This window comes from Aedes albopictus, chromosome 3, assembly GCF_035046485.1.
Source record: "Aedes albopictus strain Foshan chromosome 3, AalbF5, whole genome shotgun sequence".
In the NCBI taxonomy this organism is placed as follows: domain Eukaryota; kingdom Metazoa; phylum Arthropoda; class Insecta; order Diptera; family Culicidae; genus Aedes; species Aedes albopictus.
In genome coordinates this window covers 106,231,909-106,252,035 of record NC_085138.1, presented here as the reverse complement: position 1 = coordinate 106,252,035, position 20,127 = coordinate 106,231,909, and the positions used below count along the sequence as shown (strand labels likewise).

Genomic DNA, 20,127 nt, shown 5'->3' with positions numbered 1-20,127 from the left:
TCCAATGTTTTGGAAGGTGTGCAAAGTTTTAAAAACATGTGTTAAGTAATCTAGGTTAAAAACCCAGTTAAATGAATATTTTTAGAAAATCATAAAAGCCATTTCTTTTTTCAAAGATTTATACAGTATCTCCAAAAATAAAATTACCTAAAAGTTGTATTAAACTATTTTTGAGGCTATTGTAAACATTTTCAACTACTTTACGACACACTCCTTAGTAGATCACTTTCCACATGGGAAATCATATCCAGGAGAGATTTTTTAAATTTAGTCCCACCCAAATGTTGTATTCAACTAGATTTGTTATAAATATTTATCAGTACATGCCCATTATGTTTTACTCAGAAATTATTCAAAAGCAATTCTCCACTCTCACCCTAATGAAAATCATTGGTGAGTTGCAGAAGGGTCAGAAAAGCGCAGCACTACTAACTTGTACCGTCATTTAACACCAAACATCTTAGCACTGAAGCAACCCAATGAATGAAGGTAGTAAAACTAGAAGCTTTTACATATCGGAATGTTTTTTGACATGTATATCACCATGAAAACACGCAGTGATTCACTATTTCAAAAAGTATCTTTATTTACAATAACAACGAATACTCGTTCTCCGTTCCTGCTATGCTATGTACAGTTTTGGAACCGTTCCCAATGAAACCATGCTTTCGTTAATCGTTTAGCTCTCAGCTGTCCGTTACGCTCGATCGAATCTTTTGTACACGTGAATTTCTTTTACCTAATGCTACGTTAAAACGAAGAGTATTTTCTCTGACAAGACTTTCTAGCAATCCGACTAGCCGGAGGTCGTTCATAGCTGTTCGAACTGGAATCCCTTTACGCTGAGCGTAATCGAGATGATCTCCTTGGCTGGATCGCCCAGGTCTCGTTTGCTGCGCTCGAGGACATTCTGGCTCTCATCGATGACGGCGATTTCCTCCGCTGGCTCAGGTTCCGATACTTCCGCAAGGGCGTTGATATCCTTCAGGGTGCTTTCGCTCAAGTGCCGTGCGGTACGCAGACCGGCGGCTGGCAGTGGCGGTAGATAAGTAGCTGGAGGGTTCGTGCTGCTTGGTCTGTACGGTTGCGGGCAGTTAGGGTCCAGAGATCCTGGATAGCACGATGATGGAGTGGTTGTGGTAAAGAATGGCCTTGGACAGGCTGGGTCTGGTGATCCAGGATAGCAGGGCTGCCTACTAGTAGTCGTTGGTCGGGGAGTAGTTGGGCATCGCGGGTCAGTGGATCCCGGGTAACATTTTGGCGCGGGGCTTGTGGTGGGTTGGGGGCATCTAAGGTCCGTCGAACCAGGATAGCAGCGCAATGTGGGGGTCGTTGATGGGCTTGGTCGTGGAGTCGTTGGACATCTGGGATCACTAGATCCTGATTAAAAAGAGAAAAATCAATAAGTAAAGATAGGGTGAGTCAATTGCGATCGAATTACCTGGATAACATCTCAACGCAGGAGTCGTGGTTGGAATCGGTCGCGGTGTTGTGCTCACAGGCTTAGGGCATCGCGGGTCCGTACTGCCATTGTAACAATTTGGTCGTGCCGTGGTTTGAACAGGGCAACGAGGATCTAGCGAACCTGAAAGCGATAAATGGATGGGTAAGTGACGCGCGCTATTGTAAAAAGTACAAAACTACCAAAAAAAACCTCGCTAATCGCTCAAGACTGAAAGTAAGTATTGCAAAAACTTAAAGGAAGAATCTGAAAATGCAATATGTAACAAATTGCTGGAAAGCATGATTAAGGCTCAAGCATCCGTCATCACTTTCTCGAAAAATAAAAAGCAGTTTCGCTGTAAACCAAAACAATGCCCACGAAAATGTATTCACTGTGTTCCATTCGTAATGTGGAATGCAGTGAATACATTTTTATTAGAAAATCTTTTGTTTTGAACGAAAAAACTGCGTTCAAATGTTTGATGATGACGATGATTTCAATGACGAATTGTTCAACGTTAAGAAACACACTTTTATGGATTTTTTTTTTAAATACAAATATAATTTATGCTAATCCGTCCTGCATAACAGAGAGAGAGCTATCCAGCACCAGTATTGTACGTAAGAAATTATTGCGATAATGGCATCGAAACCCAGGAGGTTTCGAATGGCCTCGGCGCTTGCCTTAGGGGCTTCAGGGGCTCTTCAAACGCGTTTTTGTGGGATTCAAGGGGATCAGGAGATCTCAGGGTATTTCAGAGAGTCTTTTAAGATTTTATGGACATTTCAGGAGGTCTCTGAGGGTTTAGAAAGTTTTAGAGTGTTGCAGGGGAATACAGGGGTGTTTCAGAGGGTCATCAAAGGGTTTCTGGAGGATTTTAGGAATGTTTCAGAGGGTTTCAGGAGAATTCAGAGCGGCAAGGGGTTTCAGACGGTTTTCAGAGGCGTTGCTATGCGTTTAAGGGGGCTTCTGGGCCGTTTCAAGGTAATTTAGGAATACTCAATGGATGTCCAGGGTGGCTTCAGAGCGACTCAAAGAGTTTCAAGGACTCACAGGGAGTTGCAAGGGATCTCCGGGGATTTCAGGGGTTTCAAGGGGTTTTAAATTGATTTCAATTTCAGGGGACTTCAGAGCGGTTTCATGGAGAATTCAAGGGGCTTCAAGGGGATTTCAGGGGGATTCAACAGGGTTTCAGGGGGTTTCGAGAGAGGATGGACATTTCAGAGGTCTCTGGGTTTAGAGAGTTTAAGGGTGTTGCAGTGTGATACAGGAACGTTTTAAAGGGTCTTTAAAGGGTTTCTGTCAGATTTTTAGGAATGCGCCGCAATGGTTCTTCTGTGACAAGTGTGGGACGGCAGGGGACCTTGGGCGGTTGTAATGCGTTATAGAGTGTTTCTGGGCCGTTTCAAGGTAATTCAGAGGGATTCGGAGGTTGTTCAGGGGCGTTTCAGAGAGACTGAAGTTGTTCAAAGAGAACGAAGGGAGTGTCAAAAGATTTTAAAGGATTTCAGGGGTCAAAGATCCTATTTGGGGTTTCAAGAGGGGTTTCTGGAGATTTCCGGGGAACTTTAAGAGGATTTCAGGTGTTTCAGAGATCCTAAATGAGTTGCAAAATGTTGAGAGAAGAAAGTTTCAGGGGCGTTTCAGAAGATCTGAGGTAGTTTCAGGTGGTTTTCCCAAAAACTAATGCAACCCCCTTGAAAGGGATTTAAACCCTTTGAAACAAATCTGAGACCGCTTTGCAACCGATTTAAACGCCCTGAAGCCTCCTTAAACCGTCATGGAATGCTCCTGAAACGTACCTTGAACACTTGGTCAATGGCACTTTATATGTAATGAAAGAAGCAAAGCTGGAATCACATAGTAAACTATAAAGGAGTTACCCTACGAAATTAAAGCTACACTACTAGGGATCTTACCTGGATAACATCTCAACGCAGGAGTAGTGGTTGGAATCGGACGAGGTGTCGTGCTTACAGGCTTCGGACAACGCGGATCCGTACTGCCACTGTAACAATTCGGTCGTGCCGTGGTTTGAACAGGGCAACGAGGATCAGTAGAGCCCGGATAGCATCGAGCCACAGCTGTGGTTTCTGGAACTGGGGGAAGATATGTGGCAGGCTGTGTGGTCGGTCTCGGTGTGGTCGTAGGGCATCGAATATCGGTAGATCCGGGATAGCACCGTAAGGAAGGAGTAGTTGTTGGCTGCGGACGAGCGGTGGTTGGGCAGCGTGGATCAGTTGAACCTGGATAACAGCGGGCAGGCTGAGTCGTCGAAGGCAGTGGTTTTGGAGTTGTTGGACACCTAGGGTCGCTGGAACCTGGATAACAGCGCAGGGCAGGAGTCGTACTCGGTTGCGGGCAGCGTGGATCAGTTGAACCTGGATAACAGCGGGCAGGCTGAGTCGTCGTAGGCAGTGGTTTTGGAGTTGTTGGACACCTAGGGTCGCTGGAACCTGGATAACAGCGCAGGGCAGGAGTCGTACTCGGTTGCGGGCAGCGTGGATCAGTTGAACCTGGATAACAGCGGGCAGGCTGAGTCGTCGTAGGCAGTGGTTTAGGAGTTGTTGGACACCTAGGGTCGCTGGAACCTGGATAACAGCGCGGAGCAGGAGTCGTACTCGGTTGCGGGCAGCGTGGATCAGTTGAACCTGGATAACAGCGGGCAGGCTGAGTCGTCGTAGGCAGTGGTTTAGGAGTTGTTGGACACCTAGGGTCGCTGGAACCTGGATAACAGCGCAGGGCAGGAGTCGTACTCGGTTGCGGGCAGCGTGGATCAGTTGAACCTGGATAACAGCGGGCAGGCTGAGTCGTCGTAGGCTGTGGTTTTGGCGTTGTTGGACACCTGGGGTCGCTGGAACCTGGATAACATCGCGGAGATTGCGTAGTTGATGGCGGAGTTGGGCATCGAGGATCAAGGGAACCTGAAATTGATAAATATGTGGATCAGTTTAACCATGGCTGTATGCAGAAAAGTAAAGGTTTGGGGTTGTAACCAGATCCCCACCCCCATCTGCGCACGGGCCTGAATTCTACTTACTGTTGCCCTAACGCCTCTCTCATACGTTTCCTCCCTTCTTGAAAATCTCAAATTAGTCATTTATGACGACGATATGAACTTTTGTGAATGTGTGAGTGATTGAGTGAATGAGTGAGTGAGCGAGCAAGTGAGTGTGCGAATGGATGGGTTGATAATTTGGCGTATTTAGTGTTATAGTCATGTAGCGGTAAGAGACATATTAACCCTCCAGGACGCGCGCTGTTGTAAAAATTACAAAACTTCTTAAAAACCTCGCTCGTCGTATACAGTGCGAGCGCGGTTCAGTTTTGGTTGCTTGATGGCGTCCTGAAAGGTTAAAGAAGCTTGAATCATGAGAAAGAACTCGATTCATAATTTGGCGGCACTATGATGGTCATTATAGCTGGCTCAAGATTTTTTTTTAAATGTTGAGGATTCATTCAGAAAACCAGTCACAGATTTATTTAAAAATTTCTCCATTGATTTACTGAGAAAATTCTCCAATGATTCCTTTAGAAAGCCTTTAGTAATTCTGCCTGGGATTCCTTTTGAAATATATTTGAGAATTCCTTCAAAAATTGTTCTATGAATTTCCTTCATTCACGGAAAAATTCATTCACGGATTCCTTAAAAAATCCAGCAATTTCTTCCAGAAGGGCTGCAAAACGGTGAGTCGATAAGGAGAGCGTCCAACATAGCTCTGTTCCTCACAAGTTCCTACCTCATGCTTCCACGGGTCAAGCGATGACAAAGACCGCCAGCTAAGAGTTGTGTGCTTAGCTGGTAGTGCAGCCTGGGCACTGTTGTCCTTCTGACTTCAGCTAGATTGAGGAGGTACGATCCGAGTGTCTGTTCACCAAGGAGGTGCGGCTCAAACAGCGTCTGTTCTGGCATCCAGCGGCTGAGTAAGAAACGCTGCACCACGCCCAGCTAGATCCAAGGTGGTAGCCCCATCAGCGTGGTCGTCCCAGTGTTGGTTGGGACGTTAAACAGAACTGGCACGATGGCCCTCCGGCGAGACAGGAGTGTTGGCGTAGGCCCAATAAGCCACCCGTAAAAATCCCCATTGCGAATAACATAGGAGAAAATACGACTCGATACAATCGGCAAAGACCCACGCGACGAAATAAGGACTACGATTGGAAACTTGGAACATGGAATTGCAAGTCACTAGGTTTCGCAGGATGTGACAGGATAATCTACGACGAACTACATCCCCGCAACTTCGACATCGTGGCGTTGCAGGAACTTTGTTGGACTGGACAGAAAGTGTGGAAAAGCGGGCATCGAGCGGCTACCTTCTACCAAAGCTGTGGCACCACCAATGAACTGGGAACAGGATTTATAGTGTTGGGCAAGATGCGACAACGTGTGATCGGGTGGCAGCCGATCAACGCAAGGATGTGCATGTTAAGAGTTAAGGGCCGTTTCTTCAACTACAGCATCATCAACGTCCACTGCCCACACGAAGGGAGACCTGATGACGAGAAAGAAGCGTTCTACGCGCAGTTAGAGCAAACATACGATTGTTGCTCGCCGCGTGACGTGAAAATCGTTGTCGGCGACATGAACGCGCAGGTAGGAAGGGAGGAAATGCACAGACCGGTAATCGGGCGAAACAGCCTGCACGCCGTATCGAATGATAACGGCCAGCGATGCGTAAACTTTGCAGCCTCCCGTGGTATGGTAGTCCGAAGCACCTTCTTCCCCCGCAAAGATATCCACAAAGCCACCTGGAGATCACCCGACCAACAAACAGAAAATCAAATCGACCACGTTCTAATCGACGGTAAATTCTTCTCGGATATAACCAATGTCCGCACATACCGCAGTGCGAATATAGATTCGGATCACTACTTAGTCGCTGTATGCATGCGCTCAAAACTTTCGACAGTTATCACCACGCGTCGAAGTCGAACGCCGCGGCTCAACATCGAGCAGCTGCGTAACGTAGAAGTGGCTCAAGACTACGCACAGCAGTTAGCAGTGGCCCTACCAACGGAAGAGCAGCTTGGCGCAGCTACACTTGAAGATGGCTGGAGGGACATCCGATCCGCCATAGGTAGTACCTCGGCTACAGCACTAGGCTTCGCGACTCCGAATCACAGAAACGACTGGTACGACGGCGAATGTGAACAGTTGAAAAACGAGAAGAATGCAGCATGGGCGAGAATGCTGCAACACCGTACGAGAGCGAATGAGGCACGTTACAAACAGGCGCGGAACAGGCAGAACTCAGTCTTCCGGATGAAGAAGCGCCAGCAGGAAGAACGAGATCGCGAAGCGATGGAAGAGCTGTACCGTGCTAAGGACACACGAAAGTTCTACGAGAAGCTGAACCGCTCGCGCAGAGGCTTTGTGCCACAAGCCGACATGTGCCGAGATAATCACGGGAATATTCTCACGAGCGAGCGTGAGGTGGTCGAAAGGTGGCGGCAGCATTACGATGAGCACCTCAATGGCGACGTTGCAAGTACCGAAGGTGGCGTGGTAACAGATCTAGGAGTATGTGCACAGGACGAAAGACTTCCGGCCCCTGACCTCCAAGAGATTGAGGAGGAGGTTGGCCGGTTGAAAAACAACAAAGCCGCTGGAGCAGATCAACTACCAAGCGAGCTTCTAAAATACGGTGGAGAAGCACTGGTGAGAGCACTACACTGGGTCATTACCAAGATTTGGGAGGAGGAAGTACTACCGGAGGAATGGATGGAAGGTATCGTGTGTCCCATCTACAAAAAGGGCGACAAGTTGGATTGCGGGAACTATCGCGCGATCACACTACTGAGCGCTGCCTACAAGATACTCTCTCAAATTTTATGCCGCCGACTATCACCGATTGCAAGGGAGTTCGTGGGGCAATATCAGGCTGGATTTATGGGTGAACGCGCTACAACGGACCAGATGTTCGCCATCCGCCAGGTGTTGCAGAAATGCCGCGAATACAACGTGCCCACACATCACTTGTTCATCGATTTCAAATCGGCGTATGATACAATCGATCGAGAACAGTTATGGCAGATTATGCACGAATACGGATTCCCGGATAAACTGATACGGTTGATCAAGGCGACGATGGATCGAGTCATGTGCGTAGTTCGAGTATCAGGGACACTCTCGAGTCCCTTCGAATCTCGCAGAGGGTTACGGCAAGGTGATGGTCTTTCGTGCTTGCTGTTCAACATTGCTTTGGAGGGTGTAATACGAAGAGCGGGGATAAACACGAGTGGGACGATTTTCACGAAGTCCGTTCAGCTGCTTGGTTTCGCCGATGATATTGATATTATTGCTCGTAAATTTGAGACGATGGCGGAAACGTACATCCGACTAAAGAGTGTAGCCAGGCGAATCGGATTAGTCATCAATGTGTCGAAGACAAAGTACATGATGGCAAAGGGCTCCAGGGAGGAATCACCGCGCCCGCCACCCCGAATTCATATCGACGGTGATGAAATCGAGGCGGTTGAAGAATTCGTGTACTTGGGCTCACTGGTGACCGACGACAACGACACCAGCAGAGAAATTCAGAGGCGCATTGTGGCAGGAAATCGTGCCTACTTTGGACTCCGCAGAACTCTACGATCGAATAAAGTTCGCCGTAACACGAAGTTAACCATCTACAAAACGTTGATTAGACCGGTCATCCTCTATGGGCACGAAACATGGACCCTACGTGCAGAGGACCAACGCGCCCTTGGAGTTTTCGAACGGAAGGTGTTGCGTACCATCTACGGCGGAGTGCAGATGGAAGACGGGACTTGGAGAAGGCGAATGAACCACGAGCTGCATCAGCTGCTGCGAGAACCAACCATCGTCCATACCGCGAAAATCGGGAGGCTACGGTGGGCGGGTCACGTCATCAGGATGTCGGACAGCAACCCGACTAAAATGGTTCTCGAGAGTCATACGACCGGTACAAGAAGACGTGGAGCGCAGCGAGCTAGGTGGGTCGACCAAGTGGAGGATGATCTGCGGACCCTACGCAGAGTGCGGAACTGGAGGCAAACAGCCATGGACCGAGTGGAATGGAGGAGGCTACTATGTACAGCAGAGGCCACCCCGGCCTTAGCCTGATCGGTAAGGTAAGTAATTTCTTCCAGAAAATCAAAATTTCAATATTGCTTCAGATATTTCACAAAGGATTTCTTTAGCGCATCTTTTAAAGTATCCTTCAAGAATTCAGAAATTTTTTAATATAATCCTAAATGGGATTCCTTCACCCCTTTTCCTTCCCACGAATACGAACAAATATGCCAAGAAAGCGTTTCCGAAAAAAGAGCTTGTACAAAAGTTATTCAAATCTTTGCAGAAACGTCTCCAGGATTTTTTAATTACTTCAGGGATTCGTTCATGTAACTCAGCAAAAAATCCTCAAGAAATTCCTGCATTGATACTCTCAGTGATTCTAGCAGCAATTCCTCCACAGATTAATGCAGATATATGTATAGATTCAGGAGTTCTAGCAGTATGCCTCCTTATATTTCCCTAAAAATTCGTTCAGAATTTCCTCCAAGGACATCTAGGAATTTTTCTATGGATTCAAAAATTTCTCCAGAAACATGCCCTAGGAATTTTTATAGCAGTGCTATTGGAAATTTCTCAAAAGATTTAACAAATTCCCCTAGGATTATTTTTAAAGAAAATCGTCCAGATTCTCTATTGAAGGATATCTTCAGAAACTCTTTTGAAGTTTTTCAAACATTTTTTTCTTGAACTTTTACCAAGCGTTTCCCAAGAAGTATTCCTGGAATTCCTTCTAAAATACCAATAGGGGCTTTTACAAGAATTGGACCGCAGATTTCTTGGAATTTCCTTATAGTTTTTATAGTAATTTCTACATGGATCTCTACTGAAATTTCTTCAAACTCCAAACTCGTTTAGTGTAAGTGTTTTCCTTAGAAATTTCAGCAAGGGATTTCTTCACATGTTGTTCAATGGATTTTTCCTTCATAACATTCCGCTACCTTTAAAATAAAAATACTGCACAAATTACTCCATAAATTTCTTGAGAAATTCCTTCAGGGACTCCAGCAGAATATCCTACAAAGGTTCTTTGATGCTCCTGCAATTTCATCAGAAATCCTTTTTGACTTTCTTTCAGAGATTTCTCCGTAAATTTTACAGCAGATCTTCCAAAAAATTGCACCAAATATTACTTGAAGAATTTCTGAATCCCCGTACTTTTGACGTATTTATGTACATTCGAAATATCTCTGCAGGAATTTCTTCCAGGAATTCCTTCAGAAAATTTACCAGAGATTATTTAAAAATTAAAGCAGGATTTTCTTAAAAAATTTGTTCAGGAAATCCTTTAGGAATACATTTAAAAACTCCTTCAATAATTCGTCCAGAAATTACTGCAGACATGGATTCCTTCAGATTTTTTTTTTCAGGGATTCCTTCCAGAAGCTCCTTCTAAGGACTCCTTCAGGATTTCTCGAAGAATTCCTTCTGCGTTTTGTTCAATACTTCTTTCTGGAATTTCTTCCCAGAATTCCTTTTGGGATTCCTGTGGCAATTCCTTCAGAGATTCCTCTAAAAATTCCTCCTGAAATTACTCCAGGAATTCCTCTAGAAGTTCTTTCAGAGATTCCTCCAGGGATTTCTCCAGAAAATTTCTCCAAGGATTCTTACAAGAATTCCTCTAGAGCTTTCTCCGGGAATTAATCTGAAGATTCCACCAGTAATTCCTACCAGCAAGTCTCCTGGAATTCCATTAATTCCCCAAAGGATTTCTCTAGGGATTCCTCCAGGGATTCATCCACGACTTCTTCCAGAGATTCCTCAAGTTGGTTTCTCCAGGGATTCCTAGAATAATTTCTATGAAGCTTTCTCCGGAAATTTATCTGAAAATTCCACCAAGAATTCATGCAAGACTCCTGCATTTTTTTTTTCAGGTATTGTTCAATGCATTCCTCCAGGTATTGCTCAGGTCATTCTCCAGGGGCTCCTCCAAGAATTCCTTTAGGAATTTTGGGTAAGGATTCCTCCAGAAATTTCTCTTGGAATTCCTCAAAAAAGTTGTCTAAAAGTTTCCAGGAATTCATTCAGGAATTGTACACAATCCATGGAACAAAGTCGAAAGCCTTGTCACAAAGTACAGTTTGAGTTAACTAAAGTAGCAGTATTATATGAAATTGTCACATACATATCACACAGTACCGTTTTTTTGAAAATGAGCTATTGTTTTATACCCTCAGTGTTCTCAGGCTCGAAAGAATAGCACTTGAACAAATAAAGGAAAAATATCTGATTTTTTTTTTTAGAGACTACCGCAATGCGGCATTCGCCCCTAATCTGATATTCAGTTTCGTATATGATACTATTTGCATTCAATGTCAGTGCATCACAAACTTTTTCTGCGCATCTGAAATTCTATGGGAAAAGTGATATGTATTCAAAGACATTGTTCTGTGGGGAAATGGCATTCGGGGTAATGTGTCATTCGGGGAAATGGTTTTCGGGGAAGTGGTATTCGGGGGATCGTCTCCGCCAATGGTGATTGAATGAAAGTAAGAGTGAAAATGAGAGTGACAGTTGATTGATTGATTTGACTTTATTAAAGAGACTTTCAGCCCTTGGTTGAGTGACAGTGAGATTGAGAGTGAGAGTGAAAGTACGAGAGGTTTTTCACGTTATAGAAAATCGAGCATACCTGGATAGCATCGCGGGGCAGCACTGGTACTCGCTTCAACTGGCGGCAAGTACGTTGGAGCAGCAGTTGTTTGTGGACACCTTGGGTCCGTTGATCCAGGGTAGCATGATGGTGGACATCTTGGGTCTGATGATCCTGGAACACAAAACAAAAGTAATGAAAAGTTCAAACAAATCAAATCTACCAAATTCTACCTGGATAACAAGCCGGAGTTGTTGGCTTAGTTGTAGTCTGTGGACACCTTGGATCAGACGAACCAGGATAACAGCGAGCGCCTGGGGTAGTAGTTGGCGGCGGCCGGGAAGTAGTACTCTGTGGACACCTCGGGTCGGTACTTCCTTGATAGCACCTTAATGGAGCTTGTGTCGTAGGGCGAGGAGTGGTCTGTGGACACCTTGGGTCCGTTGATCCAGGGTAGCATGATGGTGGACATCTTGGGTCTGATGATCCTGGAACACAAAACAAAAGTAATGAAAAGTTCAAACAAATCAAATCTACCAAATTCTACCTGGATAACAAGCCGGAGTTGTTGGCTTAGTTGTAGTCTGTGGACACCTTGGATCAGACGAACCAGGATAACAGCGAGCGCCTGGGGTAGTAGTTGGCGGCGGCCGGGAAGTAGTACTCTGTGGACACCTCGGGTCGGTACTTCCTTGATAGCACCTTAATGGAGCTTGTGTCGTAGGGCGAGGAGTGGTCTGTGGACACCTTGGGTCCGTTGATCCAGGGTAGCATGATGGCGGACATCTTGGGTCAGATGATCCTGGAACACAAAACAAAAGTAATGAAAAGTTTAAACAAATCAAATCTACCAAATTCTACCTGGATAACAAGCCGGAGTTGTTGCCCTAGTTGTGGTCTGTGGACACCTTGGATCAGGCGAACCAGGATAACAGCGAACGGCAGGAGTAGTAGTTGGAGGCGGCCGGGAAGTAGTGCTCTGCGGACACCTCGGGTCGGTACTTCCTTGATAGCACCTTAATGGAGCTTGTGTCGTAGGGCGAGGAGTGGTCTGTGGACACCTTGGGTCCGTTGATCCAGGGTAGCATGATGGTGGACATCTTGGGTCTGATGATCCTGGAACACAAAACAAAAGTAATGAAAAGTTCAAACAAATCAAATCTACCAAATTCTACCTGGATAACAAGCCGGAGTTGTTGGCCTAGTTGTAGTCTGTGGACACCTTGGATCAGGCGAACCAGGATAACAGCGAGCACCTGGGGTAGTAGTTGGCGGCGGCCGGGAAGTAGTACTCTGTGGACACCTCGGGTCGGTACTTCCTTGATAGCACCTTAATGGAGCTTGAGTCGTAGGGCGAGGAGTGGTCTGTGGACACCTTGGGTCCGTTGATCCAGGGTAGCATGATGGCGGACATCTTGGGTCAGATGATCCTGGAACACAAAACAAAAGTAATGAAAAGTTCAAACAAATCAAATCTACCAAATTCTACCTGGATAACAAGCCGGAGTTGTTGCCCTAGTTGTGGTCTGTGGACACCTTGGATCAGGCGAACCAGGATAACAGCGAACGGCAGGAGTAGTAGTTGGAGGCGGCCGGGAAGTAGTGCTCTGTGGACACCTCGGGTCGGTACTTCCTTGATAGCACCTTAATGGAGCTTGTGTCGTTGGGCGAGGAGTGGTCTGTGGACACCTTGGGTCAGAAGAACCTGGGAAACATCTTGCTGCAGCAGTGGAAGTCTCTACTGGAGGTAAATAAGTTGGAGATTCCGTCTTCTCGTAACATGCTGGATCACGAGATCCTGGATAACACCGGACTGAACCTTGTGTAGTTGGTGCCCGTGTTGTTGATGGGGCTGGTCTGGTGGCCCCGGGGCAGCGTGGATCGGTTGTGCCTGGAGGACAACGCAATACCGGTGTTCGGCATCGGGGATCGTTGGAACCTGGGAAGCATGAAGGTCCAGATGCAGCGTCGATTTCTTCTACTGGTCTTGGAGTTGATGGCACTGGCCGAGGACAGCGAGGGTCGTTAGAGCCAGGATAACAGTCTGGAGCAGCGGTAGTCTTTTGGCTTTCAACTGGTGGAAGATACGTTGGAGCTTCCGTTTGTGGACGCGTTGGTCTTGTTCCTCTGCCGGTCGGACGTGTACCCCGGCCAGTAGGACGAGTTCCCCTGCCAGTAGGGCGTGTTGTGGATGGACGGAATGTTGTTGGGCACCTAGCATCGGTCGATCCTGGGAAACAGCGGAGCGGAGCTGGGGTAGTTGGTGGTGGTGTTGGACAGCGAGGGTCGGTCGATCCAGGAAAGCATTGCGGAGCAGCCTGAGTGGTAGGAACAGTTGGACAACGAGGGTCGGTTGATACTGGAAAACAGCGTAACGGCGGTGAGGTAACCGGAGCTACTGTAGACGGTACGCGACAACGGGGATCTCTTGAGCCTCGGTAGCAATTTGGCTTTTCCGTAACAAGCACAGCGTTGCAACGATCATCAGTAGATCCAGGAGTACAGACAAACTCGGTCGTAGCAGTGACCGGAGGTCGGGTTCTTCGGCGAGGAGGAACAGTGGTGTCTGGTTGTCGTGTAGCTGGAGCTGAAGTTGGTGGTCGACTGGGTCTTGTAACTGGTGGACGGGTTCTTCTTGGGGGAGCTTCTGTAGTATACGTGGGTTGCCGAGTTTGAGGCGGACGTGATCCTCTCCTTGGAGGGATGGTTGTGACTGCAGTTGGTCGCTGAGTGGTCGATTTCTCAACAGTTTTAACCAATTCTTCTATTTCACAAACCTGAGGACCACATCCTCCTCTACAGATTTCAATGTCGCATTTCAAAAACACTTGCATCCGATCTGGGAACTTGAATGCCTTGATGTTGTTGTGTAGAATGAGTGTAGCACCGGAACTTCCTGTTTGAGTAGTCTTTTCCCAGAGACCGAACAATTTCTTTTTGCGAGAGCAGCCGTTTTTGTCGGACAACTGCAGCCTTCTAGTTCCGGACGCGTCGTATTCAGGGCTGTCGTATGCATAACAATCCTTAACAGATACATCATACTCTCCCTTGGGATCCCTCAGATACACTAGAATGCTGAGTGCCTCTCCAATTTTGATAACACTGGGAATTGGCGAAACGTTTGGATACGATCCCCGCTGGATATCCATCCAACATTCAACACCTCCGGTTGCAGTCGGGACATTGACGACCTCCAGCATATCAACCACGAAGGGTTTGAAGAAGATGGTGTTCTGTTGCTGCTCCACCTGGCTGCACGAGATTCTTCGTGCAGTATCCCACGCTTCTTGGACATCTTCGTCGGTTTGAATCACCAGTACGTTATCAACTGATGAGCACACCGAACAGGACGGCTTGCTGCCACATCCGGCGAATGGCACCGTAAACGAGAACGACCGTCCTCCTTTGCCGGCCGAAACGTACCGACACTTGGGATCGTTGTAGTAGCCCTGGCTGTAGATGACTCCCTGAAAGTCCGCCTCGAACTCAATCGTCACCAGCATGCCATTCTTCTGGTCACACGTAACGTCGATGGTCTCGATGTGGGTGTGGTCATGCCGGGGTGCGACGGCGTTGGCCTGACGGGGGAACTTTTTTCCCGAGGGGACCAGCGCATTGTCGTCGCTGCTCGTCAGTGGGAACAGCTGAGCCGCGGCAGTCTGCGAACGTTGGAAAAGGAGAGAGGGGTGCAAGGTTATTTTATGTCAATCGTTAAATGTTACATAAATGAACGTACTTATTGAGGATTGCTGAAAATTGCCATGAGCTATCCGGCTATGCTAAGTGACAGTGCCGTTATTTTTTATGAAGTTAGGCATCTTTCGCTGGTTGTAATCAAATGTGTTTGCTTGGTAATTAAAATAGTCATTACGGTGGCTCAGGCAAACACTACTGATTTACGACTGGTTTAGCACACTAAAGTGAGTGACGTCACAGACTTACGAATAGTTTGTACGAGGAGATGCCAAAACATAAGTGAACGCTGATTCTGATTGATGAAATTTCTTTCGCGAATTCAAGTAATATTGCACATGAAGCTCCTAGAAGTGTGAACAAATATGTATAGAAAGCGAACCCAATTGTTTTGCTATTCAAAAACTATTAACGCAATGTTGAACGACGGAGATGACCCTCATTATCTCTAACCTGCTTAGAGGTTAGAAGCAAAGGGATGTAAATGAGGTTTTGAAATTTTTCACTAATTTTTCATCCCATACAAAATATATGGAGTTTCAAAATCGACCCAATTTTCTCCGATCCGATTTATTGTCATACTTATTTCTAATCATCGTAAAAATAATCCTAAAAAAGTTCTGAAAAGCATGAAATCTGAAGATTTTTTTTCATATACTTATCTCAAAATCAACAAAATAATCTCTTACACCCCTCAATTGAAATCTTAAAAACTATGTGAACAATATCCATGTTTCGATCAGGCAAACATAATACACTGGAACATCCATTCATATAAAGGCAATTAGATATTTCCATTGAGATAACATTACCTTAATGTAATTTGATAATGTTCAAAATAGTTGTAGTACTTAAGATTAGGGATAAGGTTGGTTGAAGCAGTGAGTGGAGTTAAGACACGGACACGTTCAATGAAGGAAGCACGACACTAGACAACGGACTAGCATGCAACGCCCAGAGCCACAGTCGAGAACTATCCTGACAGTTGCGGCGGGAATCGAACCCGCACTTCCCAGCACGATGCGACTAAATGTTTGGTGGCACTAGCCGCACGGCCACGAAGCCACATGAGTTAAGGAAAGTTTATGGCGTCTTCAGGATTCAGAGATGAAGGGAGTTATGATTAAGGTTTACATAGGCTCATACATCTATATTTCGTTTAAGTATGAGTTTAAAGACCGTCTTAAATATTGTAGAAGTCCCTTTAATTTAGGCCGCTGGATTTACAAGCGTATTCAGTGATCTAATGGAACATTATGCTCGCACAGCCTCATGCAACTCTGTGCTGTCAAGTGATGGGTCCAGTGTCTGTTTGAGGATTTCTGAATCGCCCCAAAAAACTCACCTGTTAGCCTGTAAAGCCTCATTAAGCCCTCTGAAAGCTCTTAAATCATCCCAAAACTCCTCGAAACGCTTTGACTTCTTCTTCTTCTTCTTCTTCTTCTTCTTCTTCTTCTTCTTCTTCTTTATGGCTCTACGTCTTCACTGGGACTTGGCCTGCCTCGCTTCAACTTAGTGTTCTTTGAGCACTTCCACAGTTATTAATTGAAGGGCTTTCTTTGCCTGCCATTGCATGACTTTGTATATTGTGATGCAATGGTACACTATGCCCAGGGAGTCGAGTAAATTTTCCCGACCGGAACGGGAATCGCCGTCTCCGGATTGGTGATCCATAGCCTTAACCACTAGGCTAACTGGAGACGCTTTGAAATGCCTCTGAAACCGCCACAAAGCTCACATGAAAACTTATGAAGCCTGGAGCCTCTCTGAAACCTCCTGAAACGCTCTGAAATGCGTTGAAATCACTTAAACGTCTCTGAAACTTTCTGGAGCCCAAGTATTAGCCCACTAAAATCACCCTGAAACCTCCTGAAATGCCATAAAACGCCTTGAAACGCTTCGGGAGTGCTATTTAGAGCTTAAGGATCCTCCTTGAACCCCCTGAAACCTCTTGAAACACCCTAACACATCTTGAAACGTATAGTACACTGGATGCACTTCAGACCCTCTGAAACCACCAGAAACGCACTTGTAACGCCTCCAAAACTAGTCGAAAATTCTCCGAAAGTCTTTACTCTGCAATGCAATGAAAATCACTGCCTTGACAGTAATTACGGCGATAGTGATAAAAAGTATTCACTGCCTGAAGCCCCCTGAACCGCCACTGAGACCTCCAGGCAACCCCCTGAATCTTCCCTGAGATCCCTCTCAAATCCATTGAGACTCCCTGAGACGCCATCGAAACTCCCTTTAGGTACCCTCTGTAATGCCCTTGAAACCCCTTGAAATGTCCCTGAGACCCACTGGAACTCCCATGATCCAGAAGCGCCCATGAGACCCCGAGAGGGTCCGCAAATCGCCCTCCACATGATCGACCCACCTAGCTCGCTGCGCTGCACGTCTTCTTGTGCCGGAAGGTCCACGAAGGAATCATGGAATAAATCTCCAACAGAAACCCAGAAGAGATCCCTAAAGGGATCCCAGGAAAAATCAAGCCAGGATTCCATGAAGGAATTTAAAGATGAATCCTTAAATGAATTCCGGGGAAAAAACCTGAAAAATTTTCTGAATTCGTAAGAAATCCCTGAAAACATTTCGGAAAAAAGCACTGAAAGAGACCTGAAGGCGTCTTCGAAAGAATCCCAGAAGGAGTATTTTCAAGAATCCTCGTGTAATCCCCTGGTAGAGGTGAAATACTGACGATCAAAACGTGATATTGGTTTGATTGATATAAGAGATAAAATATCTGAAAATGTTCCTGGAACATCTGAACAATATCAAAATTTGATATTCCAAGATCAAACGAATAGCTTGCTGCTGTTGGTTAGATCTTACAAGATCTAATTATGATCTGATGATGATGTTCCAGGAGTAAATTTTAGATATTATTTTCAGATCTTTTATCTCTTATATCATGTTACAAGTTTTACTTTTGTGTTAAATGTGCTATTTTAACTTGTAAATATTCTCCTAGAACTAATGTGCATTTATAGGGCTCTGGCAGAATAGAAGTCCGCAATCCTATTTCGATTGCCAACATTCAGGCCATTTCGGGCTGCGATTAAGTACTAGAGATGTAAACCTTTCCCTGGCACAGACTTCAAGTTATAGAACTCTAGTGATGAAACCCGAATCGGGATGCCCCCTTAGGATTATAAATTCCTAGACAAAACTCAAGCTATGAAAGCAACATATGCTGCGAACGAAAGGCAATATGCCATAGAAAATACGGTTACAGGATTGACTGATGGACCAACAACATTAATGAAACCTCGTCATCCTGTCATCGGAAATTGTTATCCAATAGGGTAACAGGGCAAAGTTTATGTTCTGTGTTGTATTTGTCCAAGTGTGATGTCCTAATTTATTACGCATTTATAGTGTTCCACTCCAATATGTTATATTTTAATGTGCATTTGTAGTGCTTCATTATATTTTTCGTAATAATGGCGCCCAACGTGGGGCCGGGTATTGGTAGGGTCCATTTACTTTCGTAAAATGGCACCCAACCGTAAAACCCACGGAGACATTGTAAATAGTGTAAATATGTTACGGCCATGAACACTTGCAGTGATCTGCACAACTACGTTGTGAAGTAAGATATCATGTGCTTTGTGATTATTCAGTTATTCCAAGATCGATTGGAGTTTCTCTGATCGATTTGGAGGTTTTGTTTAAGTTCGTACTAGTGCCGCCAAGATCTGAAGTCCAATTATATTTGAAGATTCTCTGTTCGATTTGGATTGGAGCCTAGCTACAGTTTTGTTGCAGTGTTACGTATAATTTAAGTTGCAGTGTTGCATATAGTTTAAGTTGCAGTGTTGCATATAGTTTAAGTTGCAGTGTTGCGTTTAGTTTAAATTGCAGTGTTGCATGTAGTTTAAGTTGCAGTGTTGCGTATAATTTATGTTGCAGTGTTGCATTTCTGTTATCGTAGGTCTAGCCGAACCAACTTTAAGGTCTTCCATGGAAGAGTTGCTTTGTTAAAGTTGGATGTAAGTTAGTTATATGTTAAAGGTACCTTTATATAAGTTTTTATATAATTTGAGTACGTACGAAATTTTTGTGGATGGTTTCATCCACAAAAATTTCTTTTCCGTTGGGTGTGGTTGTATTAAAAGTTTTATTTTTGTGTTAAATGTGCTATTTTAACTTGTTAATATTCCCCTAGAATCAATGCGCATTTATAGGGTTCTGGCAGAATAGAGGCCCGCAATCCTATTTCGATTGCCAACATTCAGGCCATTTCGGGCCGTGATTAAGTACTAGAGATGGAAACCTTTCCCTGACACAGACTTCAAGTTATAGAACTCTAGTGATGAAACCGGAATCGGGATGCCCCTTAGGATTAGAAATTCCTAGACAAAAGTCAAGCTATGAAAGCAATTAATGCTGCGAACGAAAGGCAACCTGCCAGACAAAATACGATTACAGGATTGACTGATGGACCAGCAACATTTATGAAACCTCGTCATCCTGTCATCGGAAATTGTTATCAATTAGGGTAACAGGGCGAATATATGTTCTGTGTTGTACATGTCCAATTGTGATGTACTAACTTATTACGCATTTGTAAGGTTCCAAAATAATTTGTTATATTTTAATGTGCATTTGTAGTGCTTCATTATAATTTTCGTAATAATCAATCAAACCAATATCACATTTTGATCTCAATATCAAAATATGCTATTGTTAAGCTCTTTCCCTCTACCCGGGCCCCTATCGTAATGCTAAAGGAATCTAGGGAGGAATCTTCAAAGGAATCTCGAAAGAAATCCCTGAAAAAATACCAAAAATATGCTTAAATTAATCCAGGGAGAAATTAATGAGGAAATCTCGGAAATAATTCGAAAACCTCTGACAAAAGTCCATGTGGAAATAATTTGAAAAGATCCTTGAGAAATCCTTGGAAGACCTGCATGGAAGAATCTCTAAAGGGTTTCTAGGAAAAAAAATCTGGAGCACTCCTAAGAGAACTCCAAAAAATTACCGGAGGAACTCTTAGAAAAAATATAAAACTCTAATAATGTGTATGTATGTATGTACAATCCATCTCCCACTGACCGGCAGTGCTTTTATGGAAGAAAAATGTCTGCGCCTATTTTTACTTTTATCCATAGACGCAATCAGTTTTAGTCCTGGAGATAGAAGGTGATAGCTCTAATGCACGTCCAACGACCCATTTCAAGTATGACAGGGCTTCCACGTACATCCTCCTCTTCTTGGCGTAACGTCCTCACTGGGACAAAGCCTGCTTCTCAGCGTAGTGTTCTATGAGCACTTCCACAGTTATTAACTGAGAGCCTCCTCTGCCAATGACCATTTTGCATGTGGATATCGTGTGGCAGGCACGAAGGT

The 20,127-nt window shown here is 45.0% G+C and overlaps 1 protein-coding gene across 2 annotated transcripts in view; it reads right to left on the bottom strand.

Moving 5' to 3' along the window:
* Positions 1–561: 561 nt before the first annotated feature.
* Positions 562–20,127, bottom strand: part of LOC109416749 (mucin-2) — a 237,459-nt gene continuing 217,893 nt past the window's right edge. The window contains exons 3-11 of one of the 2 annotated variants that reach the window (XM_062857035.1): positions 12,566–14,735; positions 12,252–12,506; positions 11,938–12,192; positions 11,624–11,878; positions 11,310–11,564; positions 11,116–11,250; positions 3,364–4,368; positions 1,442–1,585; positions 562–1,380 (exon numbers count right to left, since the gene is read on the bottom strand). In XM_062857035.1, coding sequence (XP_062713019.1) covers positions 812–1,380; positions 1,442–1,585; positions 3,364–4,368; positions 11,116–11,250; positions 11,310–11,564; positions 11,624–11,878; positions 11,938–12,192; positions 12,252–12,506; positions 12,566–14,735 — 5,043 coding nt within the window. In that variant the 3' untranslated portion in view covers positions 562–811. The remainder of the gene's footprint in view (positions 1,381–1,441; positions 1,586–3,363; positions 4,369–11,115; positions 11,251–11,309; positions 11,565–11,623; positions 11,879–11,937; positions 12,193–12,251; positions 12,507–12,565; positions 14,736–20,127) is intronic. The other variant, XM_062857036.1, reaches the window with a different exon arrangement.